The sequence below is a fragment of the Athene cunicularia genome (assembly GCF_003259725.1).
Source record: "Athene cunicularia isolate RWA chromosome 13 unlocalized genomic scaffold, athCun1 chr13_part1, whole genome shotgun sequence".
Lineage (NCBI taxonomy): Eukaryota > Metazoa > Chordata > Aves > Strigiformes > Strigidae > Athene > Athene cunicularia.
In genome coordinates this window covers 1,502,140-1,516,976 of record NW_020799117.1, presented here as the reverse complement: position 1 = coordinate 1,516,976, position 14,837 = coordinate 1,502,140, and the positions used below count along the sequence as shown (strand labels likewise).

At 46.9% G+C, this 14,837-nt stretch overlaps 3 protein-coding genes across 5 annotated transcripts in view; 2 read left to right on the top strand and 1 right to left on the bottom strand.

Annotated features, from left to right (window-relative positions):
- Nucleotides 1–153: 153 nt before the first annotated feature.
- On the top strand, nucleotides 154–8,119 carry RNF14 (ring finger protein 14). Of its 3 annotated transcripts, none has more exons than XM_026858370.1 (8): nucleotides 154–500; nucleotides 1,064–1,200; nucleotides 1,733–1,884; nucleotides 2,306–2,833; nucleotides 3,581–3,809; nucleotides 4,468–4,640; nucleotides 5,220–5,350; nucleotides 6,565–8,119. In XM_026858370.1, the coding sequence occupies exons 4-8, from the start codon at nucleotides 2,378–2,380 to the stop codon at nucleotides 6,620–6,622; spliced, it is 1,047 nt and encodes a 348-aa protein (XP_026714171.1). In that variant the 5' UTR covers nucleotides 154–500; nucleotides 1,064–1,200; nucleotides 1,733–1,884; nucleotides 2,306–2,377; the 3' UTR covers nucleotides 6,623–8,119. The 3 variants fall into 3 exon arrangements, with proteins under 3 accessions (XP_026714171.1, XP_026714170.1, XP_026714169.1); XM_026858369.1 differs by having other exon boundaries at nucleotides 156–500; nucleotides 1,021–1,207; XM_026858368.1 differs by having other exon boundaries at nucleotides 158–500; nucleotides 1,045–1,207.
- On the bottom strand, nucleotides 7,439–14,831 carry GNPDA1 (glucosamine-6-phosphate deaminase 1). Its single transcript, XM_026858371.1, has 5 exons — nucleotides 14,706–14,831; nucleotides 13,350–13,532; nucleotides 12,517–12,701; nucleotides 11,691–11,865; nucleotides 7,439–11,407 (listed from the first exon to the last, which is right to left on the bottom strand). Exons 1-5 carry the CDS (start codon nucleotides 14,719–14,721, stop codon nucleotides 11,310–11,312), a joined length of 657 nt encoding a protein of 218 aa, XP_026714172.1. The 5' UTR covers nucleotides 14,722–14,831; the 3' UTR covers nucleotides 7,439–11,309.
- Nucleotides 14,720–14,837, top strand: part of NDFIP1 (Nedd4 family interacting protein 1) — a 24,093-nt gene continuing 23,975 nt past the window's right edge. Inside the window, exons 1-2 of the mRNA XM_026858474.1 lie at nucleotides 14,720–14,728; nucleotides 14,792–14,800. Of these exons, the coding sequence (XP_026714275.1) occupies nucleotides 14,720–14,728; nucleotides 14,792–14,800 (18 nt within the window). The remainder of the gene's footprint in view (nucleotides 14,729–14,791; nucleotides 14,801–14,837) is intronic.

Sequence of the window (14,837 nt, the reverse complement as noted above, 5' to 3'; positions counted from 1 at the left end):
CTTGGGGGGGGGTGTGGGGTGTGTGTGCTGCTTCTGCTCTTTAACAGCGAAAAATGTCCCTGAATGGCGGGGGGGGAGCAGCAGGGGGGGATTTTCCTGCGTCCAGCGGGGCCCTGACCAGGCTCCCGAGTTAGTCCCGGTAACGACCGCAGCACGGAAAAGGCGTTACAGCTCTCGCAGCTTAAAAAAAAAAAAAAATTCTGAATTATTGAGTGCGCCTGCTCGAATGAAATGCTTGTTATCGTTCATAGTGACAGTGTTGAGAGGACTTCAGTCCCTCTGGGTGTTTGTTTTTGGGGCTACAGGCAGCTCGGAAGTACCGGTCCGTAACCGTATGCACTTTGATGACAAAAGTCGACAGTTTTCATGAGAAAACGCCTGTGACCTCCGGTTCTGCGAGAGGAATGATCAGGGGCTCTGCTCCGGCCCCGCTCCCGCGCCTGCCCTTGGTCAGAAACCGCTACCTACAACTTTGCCACTGCACAGTTGTGAATAAAAAGGTAATTCATGACGTGTAGCTTTATTTCCCCAAAATCTAGAACTGAAATGGGACGGGAGCGCACCCGCAAGGTGCCTGCGGAGGGTTTGAAGCCTCTTACAGGTACCTTCAGTAACTTTAAACATAAATGGGGCCGTTTGCTTTGGTTTTGAACCCTGGATGAGAGATACTGCTACTAATTCATCTCTTGGTTTTTTGGTCTGTTTTCCCTTTCAAACGTTGATGAAATGTCCCTGTGTCACTTTTGCCAATGGTGTATTTCGCTATTTTTCCCCCCTTACACCTGTCTTGAGCTACTAACACTTACAGACAGTTTGCTTTTTGCCTTTTCAATGTTCTGTTAAGGTGGGATTTTCTATTTTATAAAGCTATAAGTAGTTCTTTCAACCTGTAAAAAAGTTCAATTATATTTTACTTTGGTTTATATCAGTTACTTGGGTTTCTGAGTCCTATAGTAGTATAAAATAGATACCCCAAATTAGTAATTTGAATAGGATGTGTTAACTCAGTTGATCTTCTAGAGTGGTGTTAATTTAACTCCACAGAAAATTTAAATGTCTTCAGAAGACAAAGAGGCTCAGGAGGATGAGCTGCTGGCCTTGGCTAGCATTTATGATGAAGATGAGTTTAAGAGAGCCGAGTCTGCCCAAGGAGGAGAAACAAGAATTTGTCTGGAGTTGCCTCAAAACTTCAAAATTTTTGTGAGTGGTGAGTTCAGATGTTTTGTGTTATCCTCAGATCAGGTTTTCCCCAGCTGATTCGCTGGTACGTGCTCGTTGGTCGCTGCTCGAGCGACCCGCAGGAACATGGACCAGAGAAAGCCATGACTGACCCTGTGCTCGTGGCGTGGTCGGGGTTTGTATCCGAGTAGGTGATTTCATCCTCATCCATAGAATCTCTTTAGTGAACTGTAAAATTAGAGATGAGTAATAGTATTTCTTAGGATTTTTTTTTTTTTCCCTTGAGGACATGGCTTTCCGGGCTCTTGGTTTGTGCAGGAGCTGCTATTTCACAGTACTGATATTTACTGATTTAACCCTATATATATACACACAGCCCCGTGAAATTTTAGTGCGCTGAGCAGTTTTGTTATCTAGGGTTGAAAAAATAATTTAAACCCCATAAATTAATCCAATGAAAAGAGATATGCTGGGTGCTATCATAAGCAGTTGAAGTTGATTAGTTTTCATTTTCTTACTCTTTTTCAAACTGCCTCAATTGTCGTTGGTTCAGGCAGTTCCACGGAGAGCCTCCGGAACAACGGATTTGAATACACCGTTTGCTTTCTGCCTCCCCTCGTGCTGAATTTTGAACTCCCACCAGACTACCCCTCAACGTCCCCACCGGCGTTTACCCTCAGTGGGAAATGGCTCTCCCAAGCCCAGGTTTGCAAAATAGTTTTACCGTTCTAGCAGAGCTTTTGTGATCACGAGTAAGTTGATAATGAACAGTGCTCTGGGGTCTGTCAATGCAGGAGATGAAGGTAAAATTAAGACATAAATCATTGGGTTGCTCTTTCAGTTGGCTCCTGTTTCCTACTTATTTGGTCACCGTTCTGAGGAATGAAAGCTGGCATCCATGAGCATTACTTTTATATGTATGTATATATAACAAATATAGAATAGCCAGTTATAGATTGTATATTAAAAATACAGATTTTATATTAAAAATAGAGAACGGTAGATGATTCTGTGAACTCCAGGATCTGGAATCCAAGTGTGCTGTAAGGAGGACTGTGGGAGAGGAAAACAGTAACGAGTTGTCAGAACTTACCGAAATCTGCACTTGGGGTTTTTTTTTTCCCAGCTCAGTGCTCTTTGCAAACACTTGGACAACGTATGGGAAGAGAATCGAGGCTGTGTGGTCTTATTTGCCTGGATGCAGTTTCTGAAGGAAGAAACGCTGAGTTACCTGAATATTTCCTCCCCATATGAGCTGAAAATGTGCCACCAAGGGAGCAGGCAGAGTAAAACACCTTTGGTCCCTCTCGATGCTGAGAAGGATTGTGGGGGTGCAGCGGGCTCTGCCGCAGCCGAAGAGGAAACGATCGATGCAAGAGCTGTGCAGGATGTGGAATCGCTGTCGAGTCTGATTCGGGAAATCTTGGACTTTGATCAGGCTCAGAGGAGGAAGTGCTTCAACAGTAAGATGTACTTGTGCAATATCTGCTTCTGTGAGAAGCTGGGCAGTGACTGCATGCACTTCATGGACTGCAGCCACGTGTACTGCAAGGCCTGCCTGAAGGACTACTTCGAGATACAGATCAGGGATGGGCAGGTCCACTGCCTCAACTGCCCCGAGCCCAAGTGTTCTTCTGTCGCTACTCCTGGCCAGGTGAGAGAAGTGTGCAGGCAGTGCTGGTAGAGTTCTGCTGACTGACAACCCTCACAGAGCTGGGGTGTGGCTTTTCCCGGTGCGCCTGGTGAATATACCCGGGGAAATGTTCTCTCTTAAAACCGGATCACTCGGCCTGTGGTTCGCCCGCTGCGTTCGGACTGGCATTGCTCAGAGGCCTGAATTAACATCCCATTGCATTTGACGCTGCGTGCTTTTCATCTGGTTGTTATTAAAATAGCATTGGGAGTGTTGAGTGTGAGGAGGAGGAGGCTGAGGGGAGCCCTCATCCCTCTCTGCAGCTCCTGACAGGACGTTGCAGAGAGGCTGGGGCTGGGCTCTGCTCCCAGGGGATCAGGGACAGGACAACAGGGAACGGCTGGAAACTGCCCCAGGGAAGGGTCAGGCTGGGCAGGAGGAGAAAATGTTTCAGAGAAAGAGCGGTCCGAGAGTGGAACAGGCTGCCCGGGGAGGGGGCAGTCCCCATCCCTGGGGGGTTTCAGGGCCATTGGGATGAGCTGTGGGGGATGTGGGGTAGGGGAGAGCTTTGTAGAGTCGGGCTGAGGGTTGGACTCACTGATCCCGAGGGGCTTTTCCAACCCGAGTGATTCTGGGAGAATTTCCATAGCCTCTTACCAAACATAAAGTGGATGCATCCCATCTGTAGGTCCTTTTTCACTGATTTACAGTTCTTTTGCTGAAGCCAGCAGGCTCGGAGTGTGTAATCTTTCTCTGATCTTTGTTTAGGTTAAAGAGTTGGTTGGAGAGCAACTGTTTGCACGTTACGACCGCCTGCTGCTGCAGTCCACCTTGAACCTGATGGCAGATGTGGTGTATTGCCCTCGCCCGGGCTGTCAGACGCCGGTCATGCAAGAACCGGGTTGCACCATGGGCATATGTTCCTGCTGCAACTACGCTTTTTGTACTCTCTGTAAAATGACGTACCACGGGGTGTCTCCGTGTAAAGTCACTGCGGGTGAGTCACCGTATTGTGGAAATGGATCAAGGAGCAATAAAGTCTTGTGGGAAAAAGGCTGCAGGTCAGAAATGAAGTGAGGAAACTCAGCGCTGGGTGACTTTTCTAAAAGAGCAGACAGATTCATTTGGAGTAGGTCTGGCGCTGGCAATTAAAAAGTATTCCTTTGATGACACTCCACAGCTCAGGATGTCCCTAAACTGCTGACTGCCAAATTCTGAGAGGCCATTGCAGGGGACAAATAATTTTACGTGTGCCTTTTTTTTACCCTTTCCTGTGAATCCACTCCTTTCTGTTGTCAGAGTTGATAGTGGAATCAGGTGGATGCTTCTCCATCTGTTTGGCTTCAAAAGCATGTGCCCAAGTTTCATTAAATGTATGTTCAGAAAAAATATTTCCATTTTTCAGTTTACTTTACATTACAGATTTGATCTAATTCCATTGACTGATCTCTTTTATAACGAAACAGTGTAAAAATGTTGAATTTTGAGGTAGAGGGGTTTTAATATTCTCATGTTTTTCTTGTGTTTTCTAATGTTTCACTTTTTAATTAATGATATTAATTGCCTTTGAGAATATGCTGTTATTAGCTGAACTTCTTTATGTACTATATTACAAAAGCTGTTTTGTTTGGGGTTTGTTTTTTTTGGTTCCCCAGAGAAATTAACGGATTTGCGAAATGAATATTTAGAAGCAGATGAGGCAACTAAAAGATTTTTGGAACAACGCTATGGCAAACGAGTGATTGAGAAAGCCCTGGAGGAGATGGAGAGTAAAGAATGGCTAGAAAAGAACTCCAAGTCCTGTCCTCGCTGTGGTACTCACATAGAGGTAAGCACGGAGGGGAAAGGCTGGAGAATCGTAGTAACGCTTAACAAAAACTAATCTAAATTGAGTCAGTTCTGTATTTAGGCTGGAGCAGAGGTGTATTTGTAGCCTCCAAGTTCACCAGGGAAGGTGAATTTCTAAGAAATGGTAAGAGAACTTTGCATTTCTGGCTGCGTTCTGTAGGAGAGGAGGTGATGTTTCTGGAGCTCAGGGACTTGAGTAAACACAGCAACTGGTATTGTTCAGGCTCCGGCACTGAAAAGATGGAGGTTGACTATGGATCTGTATGAATCCCTTTGTTTTCCAGGTGTTGCAGGCTACTGCTCTTTCTGGCTACAGCCAAGAAATAAAACTAGCTTCAGAAAAATCTTAATTTTCAGTATTATTAGCATTACAGCCAATTTACAGTTATGCGATTCTAGTTGTCCTGAAGAGTGAAAAAGTATGAGTGCTAAGACAGAGTCAAGGTAAAAATGTATTTCTCAGTGGACATGGTTTTGAGGACTGTTACACAGAGACAGGCCCGAAGACTGACATGGTCAGATTTTTTGTCACTGCTATCTTGTTTTTTTTTCCCCTCAGAAACTTGATGGTTGTAACAAAATGACGTGTTCGGGCTGCATGCGGTATTTCTGCTGGCTCTGCATGGGCCTGCTCTCAAGGGTGAACCCCTACCGCCACTTCAATGACCCGTCGTCCCCGTGCTTCAACAGGTTGGTGTTGACTGCGTTTCTTCTAGTGCTGTAGCTCTTTGTTTACTTTTTTCTGACAGTCTCTCCCAGATTATTCTTACCTTGAAATTTGTAGCTACGCAGTTTAAGGCAGAGTTGTTTCTCTCAAATATTTATGCTTACAAGAGCCTGACACTAACGATAAAAAAAAAAAAACAGGAGTGATTCAGGATACGATTTTGGTTTTTAAGAGTTTTTGTTTTAAAATCCTGGAGAAACCTTCTGGGCCTATTCGTGACGCTTTCCTTGCTGCCTCTGACCGAGACAGCCTGTAATGAAATGTTTCCTTGCAGATGCTCAGGTACGTGGGAGCGCAACACAAGGTTTGGGGTAAAAAAAGCTGCTTCTACAAAGCTGCAGACTTGCCTTACATCACCACTCTTAGGGACGTATCGGGAGACAAAGGGTGCTGCTGCTGCCTGGACAGACGAAAGGGCAGGTGGCTCAGGGAGGGGGCTAACAGCAGCCCCTGAGCTCCGTGTACCCCACTGGGTCATGAGCCCCTCGAGCCCGTCGCCGTGACAGACGCTGCCTGGATACAAAAGTCAAAATACCAGCAGTTCTCTCATCCCCCACCGTCTGTAACAGATGCAGCTGACAGGATTTAGTTTTCCCTTGTTCTTGGCCCTCCTTTTTCAGCATTCCCTCTTCTCCCAACACTAATTTTTTCACTTCCTACCCTGTTTTCCTTTCTGTTTTCCGTCTGGTGTTCTTTTTTCTTTTAGTTTAGTTTAACTTCTACCTATCTTGACTAAGCTCACCTGTTATATATAAAAAAAAACATTTTCCCACCCCACCCCACCCCTTGATGTTTCTATGTTCTAGTTGTTTGCTCAGCTCTGTGTTGCCTGATTGTAAAGTAATGGAGCAGGCAGGCTTGGCTGGTGATTATACACTGCTTAAGGACCAGCAGCATGCTAGGTAACGTTTGATATGTTTTGGATTATTCATGTTTTCAGGGATTTCTTGAGATCTCATGTTTGTAAGGCACTGCAAAGCTTCCTGGTGTCACGTGCTTTAGAAGTGCAGAGTGACTTATTTTAATGGACTTTGAGGACTGCAGCATGAGTGGCTTATGATACCAAAAAAATAGTGCAGTTTGCTGCTCTTGTGGGTTTTGTCACATTTAGATTGATTTTTTTTTTTTGGGGGGGGGGGTTTTGCATCCTGATGGTAAATTATTTGCTGTCCTGCAGATTGTTCCAAGCCGTGCATATTGATGGTGACTTCCTGGAGGATGAAGACGAAGACTAGTAGCTTTCTCTAGCAACAAAAGCTGAACAAACCAGAGACAGATGCTTTCCATTTCTGTGTCGAGTTTGCTTTTCACTTCCATTACGTGATAGACAAATGATAACTACCTTGCACTGCAGGATACTCACGCTTCAGAGGCTGTTGCCAAAACCAAAGGAGACTGTTTTACCCATCCCGTGACCAGGATCACCACGGAAGGCCCTCACAATCACAGCGACTGCTGAAGGCAGATACAACCACTCAGAAGTTGGAAGACTGCTGGGAAAATACATACTAAGAGGTGCCCTTTTTTGAAAAAGCAAACAAAACTGAAGCTCCAAATCTCAGAAATGTTTGGGGGTTTTCTTTAGGGGGACTGACTTTTCGAGGATCTCGGCTCATGTCCGTTGGGGGTTTTCAGGCAGTTTCACGGTAGCTGTAGTGCTCTTTCTGGAGCTGTTCAGGGGTGCTGCTTGGACAGGGAAAGGTTTCTGATACAATGCAGAAAATTTCTTCTGTATTCAGCACCTGAGCTTATTGCTTCTTTAGCATTTCCTGACCCGTTTCTCTGGAAAGCCACTGATCGCTCTGTCAGTGATACTTTCTAATGATGGTAATGCTAATTATCCCTACACCCCGTACTGGCTGTGCTGCCTGGGTCTTGGCATTACCGAGTGCTTTGGCAGAAAACGACCAGCGGCCATTTCCAGAAATTTGAATCTGCTTGATGACTCATCTCGGTGTTGCTGTTGTATTCACTCACGTTGCTGCTCCTTATTTTGACAGTGGTGAGCGCTAAGGCAGCGACCCCAGTATGGGGCCAGTGAGAGGATGAAAAGTATCAGTCAGCTGTTGAAACAAATTGTTGTGGATACAATAGTTGAGATTAACTTGAATTCTTCAACATAACCGAAAATTAACTTGTTTTCTCAGATGATGAAGTAATTTATTTTTTACTAACATTTGATTAGTTGATAGTTTTGCTTCTGGACTAGATACCTTGTTTCTACTGTCCCTGCACTTCAAATTATTTCAAAACCAAATTGTTCCCCCTAAAAGCTCAGTAAGTAGTTTTGCGAGCGTGAAAGTTATTACTGGAGGGAACCATTAATTTTTTAGAAGTTTTTCCACTTGCAGAATGGTCTAAAATTTATTTTGAAATTAAAACTGCATGTGCTGTGTTCAAAACAATTAGCAGGGACTGGATGGATAGCTCAGGAGCTGGAAGACACTTCAGAAACTCAAGGTGAACACCTCTCAGTTTCAGCTGTTAGTAAATAAATTTATACTTGGGTATCTGGCCAGAATGAGTGCTGATTTAGTTACTTTCCCCGGGGATGGAAGTCTCTATTATTAGAGTTGGCAGCGATTAAACAGATAAGAGAGGTTAAGGGTGGATCTCGTGTCTTGGTTTAGAGTATAGGGTAGTGTGTAGGGAAAGTTTACATTGTTTATGGTTTAAATTGTATTTCCTGCACCTTTCACATGCACTAAATTCACTTTAAGACAGTAAACAGAGTTGTCTCCCTGCTTGTGTTCATTCTGGTGTGTACGTGGCAGCACAGGTCAGCGTATGGGACCGAGCTCTGTTCTGGGTGTTGCGGGGTTGTCTGTAGAGCGGCACAGAGCAGAGCCGGGCTGGCACCAGGCTCCCAGGTGAAGCTGGCACAGGATCTGTTCAGCTGATAAAAGGCTGGATGGTTCCATACACAGCGTGTCCTCGCACCCGAGGAGCCCCGGCTTTCTCGCGGAGATACAAGCCCCTGGTACGTGGTGGTGTTGCGCCACCGCTCGGGGATCGCTGCGTTGGACGGAGCCAGCGCCGAGCTGCATTTCCCCCCCACAGGAGTTTCCACAAAGGGTGTGTTGGGATGAGAAGGGCTGTCTGCCAGAGCTACCCGAGCAGAGCGCTGTGTGCAGCAGCTGAAGGTGTTGCAGTGAACCACCTCCGCTCCCAAGAACTTTGTGCGGAGGGAGGAGGAACGAGGACGTCGTCACCACTGTGTCCATGAATTTGGGGCTCCCGTGGACCCCTGGGCTGGAGCTCCCACACTCTGCAGCACGGTGCGGGAGGACAGACCCTCCGAGGAGAGGACAAGCAGGTGACTGCACTCGTGGGACAGAGAACAGCAGGACATGCCTCCACGCAGAGAGAGCAAGGCAGCGACTCTGGTAACGCGGCGCAGTTTCATCCTCAGTGTCTACGTTTTCCTCTTGTGGCCCCTTCTCCGCTTCTGTGCGTGCACAGAATGAGCAATGGATTATTTGCAGACATTCTGTGGTAAAAGGTGGAGAACTCTGACCTCTTCTCTCCTTGAAAGATTCCCCCCTTTTGCTGCTGCCTGGCAGGACAGAACTGCAGCAGGTGTTTGGTGGAAACCTGCCAGCAAACACTGGGCAAGGGGGGAGCTCCTGCAGTAGGGAGCAGCAGTGGCTATTTCTACCAAACTGCTTTCACTAGAGCTTTGGTTCTAGGTTGATAGAGAAATCTTGTGCAAAATAACAAGTCTTTCTCATGCTTCAAAGGTTTTGTTCTGTTCAAACCTGTTCAGTCACATAAACTGTCCCATGCTTCACTGGCACAGCGAGACTGAGCACCAGATACAGTCACTGTATTCACTTAGAAAAAAATCAGGACATTTACCTGAGAAAGTTACATTACAGATCAACAGCATCCAAAGTTTCTGCATAAAGAAAAGGAATGCTCCCCAGTTTGCCTTGCCCTCGTGTGATAGCATTTGATAGGAAACCCAGGAATCAAGTTTCAGAATGGGTGGGGTCTTGCCAGTACAGGCAGCTGTTCAAAACCAAACAAAATCCAGGAAACAAACCTTCCCCCCTGCCCCAAGTGCTAATTTGAGCCAAGAACTCTCTTGCCATTATTTCTACTTCACTTTGCAGTAACATTTGCCTGGGAATTTGCTGCTGTCTTTGTTAGCAAAGTGGTTTCAGGACCAGCTAGAACCCGGCTGTAACTCTCCTGCTGATCCTGGTGTGAGTTTTACGTACGGGGTGTCTGTGCAGGAACGGCCTCACTGTTCTCCACATCTAGTGACTGTTCTCTGTCTCTAAATCTGATCTTTGAAAAACAGGTTTTGGCAGTTTTGGACAGCCCGGGCCTTTTGCTTGGTGTGGCAGCCATGGAATAAGCCACAGCAGTTTTTTAGAACAGGCCTTTAGTTTAGGCTGTCGGGTGGAACGTGGCTTTATGGGAACGGTTCTTGGTGTCTCCCTTGTGCCGCCACAGGGGGTTTGCTCAGAGGCTCCTTTCGCAGCGGGGTCCGTTTGTTGCTGGAGTTACTTGGGACTGGTGAGACCAGCAATGAACTGACTGCTGAGCGCGGTAGCTCAGACCTCTTTCGGCCTCAGCTTTCTCAGATGCTGCAGTCCTGGCATAAGGATTCCCAGAGTATTTGAGCTCTAAGCCAAGGCAAAAATGAAAATAGCAAAAGGATTTAAGGGAGAGGGGGTGGTTTGGTCACTTTTCCTTAGAATTTTAAAACTCTTTTAGGTTTGAATTGTTACCCTGTTTTTATGCAAGCCCTGAATCCATCCATAGAAATTCCTTTCCGGATCATTTGCTGTTCTGTAATTAAACATAGGCTGGGGCCAGAGGGACTGGAGTGTCTCCTCTGGGGCTTATGTGGCATCCCCTTGTAGCAAGGGAAAGGACAGGAAGGAGGGAGAGAGAACTTACTGCTGCAGGCTGACACAAGTAACAGAGGGCCAAGCAGTGCAGAGGAGTCATTTATGCTTAATCCCAGCAAATCTGCGCTCTTGGCGTACATCGTAAAGCACCAGGGCATATAAAATTATACAATGAAAACGAACATGTCAGGCTTCTTGTGTGACAACAAATAAAATCCTACAGATGCATAAACCTCGTTATTAACACAGTGCTGGCAAGTGGTGCCGGCGGTCTCTCTTTTGCCGAGCTGGGCTCAAGTCCAACGTCCAGCTCAAAGGCAGGTTCAGCCAGGGCTTTATCCAGTCAGGCCTTGAAAAACTCTGAAGGATGGAGTCTGCACCTCTCCGGGGAACCTGCCCCACAGGTTGACTGTCCTCGGGGGTAGTTTTTTTTCCCCGTATATCCAGTCTAAGTACCTGGTCCCAACTCGAGCTCCATGGTCTCTTCTCTGCCTTGCCCGTGCCCTGCCCGGTTGAGCCTGGCTTGATCTTCTCTCTGACCGCCTTGCAGCTGCACAGCGCCTTACTACTGGCTCACGCTGAAGCTTTCCCTGCCCCAGGCTGAACAAGCCCCATTCCCATTTTAAATGACTCTAACGTTAGAGTGTATTGTGGAGAGGGAGCAACACAAGAGATACTTGTCCTAACTGCAGGGAATACACCCCAAAGGGATTACCCCCTTGGTTTCTACAACATTGTACTTTCACGCAGCTTCCCATTTCAGCTTTGGGGCCTTTAGTCCATGTGATTACAGTCGTTTCATAGGTTAAACAACTCATTCTCCATTGACTTTACCTTCAGAGAACAAGTTAGTGGCAGAATTTTGTGGAACACAGCACACTGGATCCCATCCTCATTTGGTTAATTAAGGCAGGTGTTTGGCATCTGTCTTTTTAATGGAAGGAAGCAAGCACATAATCATTTTGCTAATTTAAGAACAAATCTGAGTTTCTGCAGCAATTCCCTTTCTTCACAGCTGGTTTTCAACAGAAAGGCTGGTTCAGCACTATGAGCAGCGAGATTAATCGCTGTATGGCTTCTCAGACTGGCTTCTGTCTGCTCCCGTCTCCTTCATGCTGTATAAGGGTTCCACAAGCTTGTTGTGAACCAGCATTAAACCTAATGCAGCAAGTAAAAACAGGACTTAAGTAGACATATAAAGCAAAATTCTCATTTACTGGATGATACTGGAATTAGGTATTACTAGAGTCCTTGTTCCTTCACTCCCACACCCACGCAGTTAAGCATTACTTTTGCTCTTTTATTACTGCTGTACACCTCAGCTGTTGTATTTAAGGAACATACTCCTTTGGGAGTTAAAACACAAACAGGCCATGCAAAGCATGGCTTGTGTCACTTAAAAACTAAGTACAACAGCTGCTTGACCCAGTCAAACACTCACCTTTAAAGTATTTCACCGTCTTAACCCTGAGTTCCAGCGTGGCATCCTCATCGCACACAAACACAGTGTTGGGGTGTTGCTGGAAAGCGGATATTGTCCACATGTGGTTGACACCCTCCTCGATAGCTTTGTACAAAGCAAAGGCTTTGTGGGCTCCTGTGATAAGAATCATCACCTGGACTCCGAGACACAGAGGAGGGCAGTTAGGGACTGGAAGAGAGCACACCTACCCCCTGCTGAACTAAGAGGTGCCCGAGAGGGGACAACATCCATCATCCTCCCCAGAGGCACTTCACTATCACAAATCTGTTCGCTCTGGCTGCATTTTCTTCATCAATTAAATCCTAGCCTGGTGGGTCATTGTAATGATTCAGATCCTCTGAGGTCCCCTGTTAAGCACCTATATGCCGAGGCTTAACAAGTATAAATCAAGGTACAGACTTAATTAAAAGCTATCTCACAGAGTTTGCATGAGCTGCTGGTGTAACATCAAGTCCACCAGTGCTTCTTGCAGTTACTTCCCCTGATGAGATTCTTAATCAAAGACATCCTCCCAAACCTTTCTAGCTCCCTGGGAATCACAACTGTTCCGCAGGGTTACACAAAGCCAAGCGTTAGCAGAGCGAAAATGGAGGCCAGAGCAAGAACGAGCCTTTTCCCAGTGCTGCAGAAGGGGAGGATCAGGCACTGAGCTGCTTGCGGCAGGGGAAGCGTAGGCTGGCCCAGGCCAGCAGGGTGCAATGCCGCTCCAGGGCTGGATGAGCTTTAGCTGCTCCAGGAAGCCCTGCTCAAGAGCTACTGGATAAAGTCCTGCTCTTCTCCTAACCTCTCTGGCATCCATGACAGTGCCTACTCCGACCGTCAATGCCATTGTGGGGACTCTGGAGAGGTCACCGTCAAAGAACCTGGCATTAGCCAGTATAGTGTCCGTAGCCAAGGTCTTCACGCGCGTCCTGGATACCAAACTCGACCCGGGCTCGTTGAAGGCAATGTGACCGTCCGGGCCAATACCTGGGACACAGACAGTTGGAGAGGAAGGTCAGTGGCTGCAGCGCTCGTGGCAGGAAGCAGAGCCAACAGCACTGCTGTTAGAAAGACATTCAGTGCCTCAGGAATAGACACAGAGCTGAGGAAAATACTTGCAATATTTCTGCTCAAGCTCAGATTTGCTTCTGGTAGGAATGCTAGCCAAAACCCCCTCTGCAGTCAGCAGAGACTCTTCCCTAACTACAGGGGCAACAATAAAACAAAGTAGATGGCAGAATCTTAAGGCAAACTGATGGGAAAAGCTTGTGTTGAGCTCCTGTTGGCTCAGAGGACTCTGACTACTCCTAGCAGTTTCCTGTTAGCCCTGGCAACTGTAATACATTTTCTGTTTGGTACCATTCTAGCCCTGCCTGTTCCTCCTGCTGATCATTTCCTGAACAATTCACTTACTGGATTGAAATACTTAAAACTGAGGGAGCGGTACCCTGGGAAACAGGGCTGCCAGCACCCAGGAGCACCCAGGGCAGTGGGATGTGCGGTGCCTTTCACTGCAAACCCACCAAACTGTGCTGAAAATGAACTCTCCTGACAATGATTGAGACAGATAGCTGGTGGAGGAAAGGCAGAACTTCCTGCCAGTGTTTAGAGACCACGAGTCCTTCGGGTTTTCACCTCCAACAAAGAGTTCAATTCCTCCAGCTGCTTTGATTTTATCCTCAAATGCGTCACACTCTGCCTGTAGATCAGGTGCGTTTCCATCCAAAATGTGAACGTTTTCTGCCGAGATGTCGATATGCTTAAAGAAGTTATTCCACATGAAGGAATGGTAACTTTCCGGGTGATCCCTCGGGAGACCTGGTAACAGAGCATGCACGGGACTAAGACCAACTGAAACAACATCACCCATAACACAAACCATCTACACGTCCTGGTAGTGCCTTTGGTAACAGAGCACTGCTTTCTCCGTCTGTCACTGGTGACTCCCTCAACTTTCATGAGTTGTTTTTATTTCCCTAAATGGCAAAATTAAAATCAATCACAATAGCTCCTGGAAAACGTGCTCATATTAAGATGCAACAGTGTTCCAGAAAAGCAGGCACACGTCGTACCTCATCCGTTGCTACCTTTTCAGCCTTCCTCCCAGTTCATATTAGCAAGAATGATTAAAAAGCTGTGCAGTAGCCTGGGAAATAACTTACTGCATTTTTTTTCCCACTTGAATGCTATAAACCCACACTGGACTGCCTATTCCCTAATGCTCCCTGATTAGGGTTGTTCGCAGAAAAAATTATTGACTGGAGTAAAATCTGCATTAGCAAATATTTACCCTGTATGTGTTTCACCTTTGGAGCTTTTGGCTTGCCCGCTAATCTCTCTGTACTCTTTCTTCTGAAGAGACTATTTCTTCACAGCTCCATAAGCAGATCAGTGCTCTGCTATCTTAACAGGAGCGCGCTTGTAAGAGACCTGCAGCTAAAACGACCTTTATAATCCTAGAGCAAAGGTGGTAGTTTATCCTGCACACTATCTCGGCTTGCAAAGATAGATCAGAGAATACCAGGTTGGAAGGGACCTCAAGGATCATCTGGTCCAACCTTTCCTGGCAAAAAGCACAGTCTAAGCAGGAATCCACCACCTCCCTGGGGAGACTATTCCTGCAGCTGGTTGTTGCCAATGTGAAAAACGGATGCTTAGCTGGTCAATACCTAAATTCAGGGACTGAATACCTAAATTCAGGTACACAGCAGTGCCCAGTGTGTATAATACCAGGCAACACCTGATAACCTTTAATATTTCTTACGCAGGTTTTCAAATTGTGCCTGTTGGCTCCCCTGGCTCACGCAAATTTTATCCTTCCCACCCCGAAGCTCCGGCCGGTGGGATTTTCTGTGCCCACCACGCACTAAGAGGCCTGTCGGGGTGCGGTACCGGGCACCCGACGCCCAGGCTGGGCAGAGAGAGACAGGGAAGTAACAGACAGCAGAACCGCTACGGGAAGCCGAATACTCGTGGCGTGCGGGCACTCACCCACGTACTCGTCCATGTTGAAGGTTTTCACGTACTTGAAGGAGAGGTCCCCGTTCCGGCAGTACTCCACCAGCTTCCTGTAGCAGCCCAGCGGCGTGCTGCCTGCGGGGGAGCCGCCGCCTCAGCCCCGGG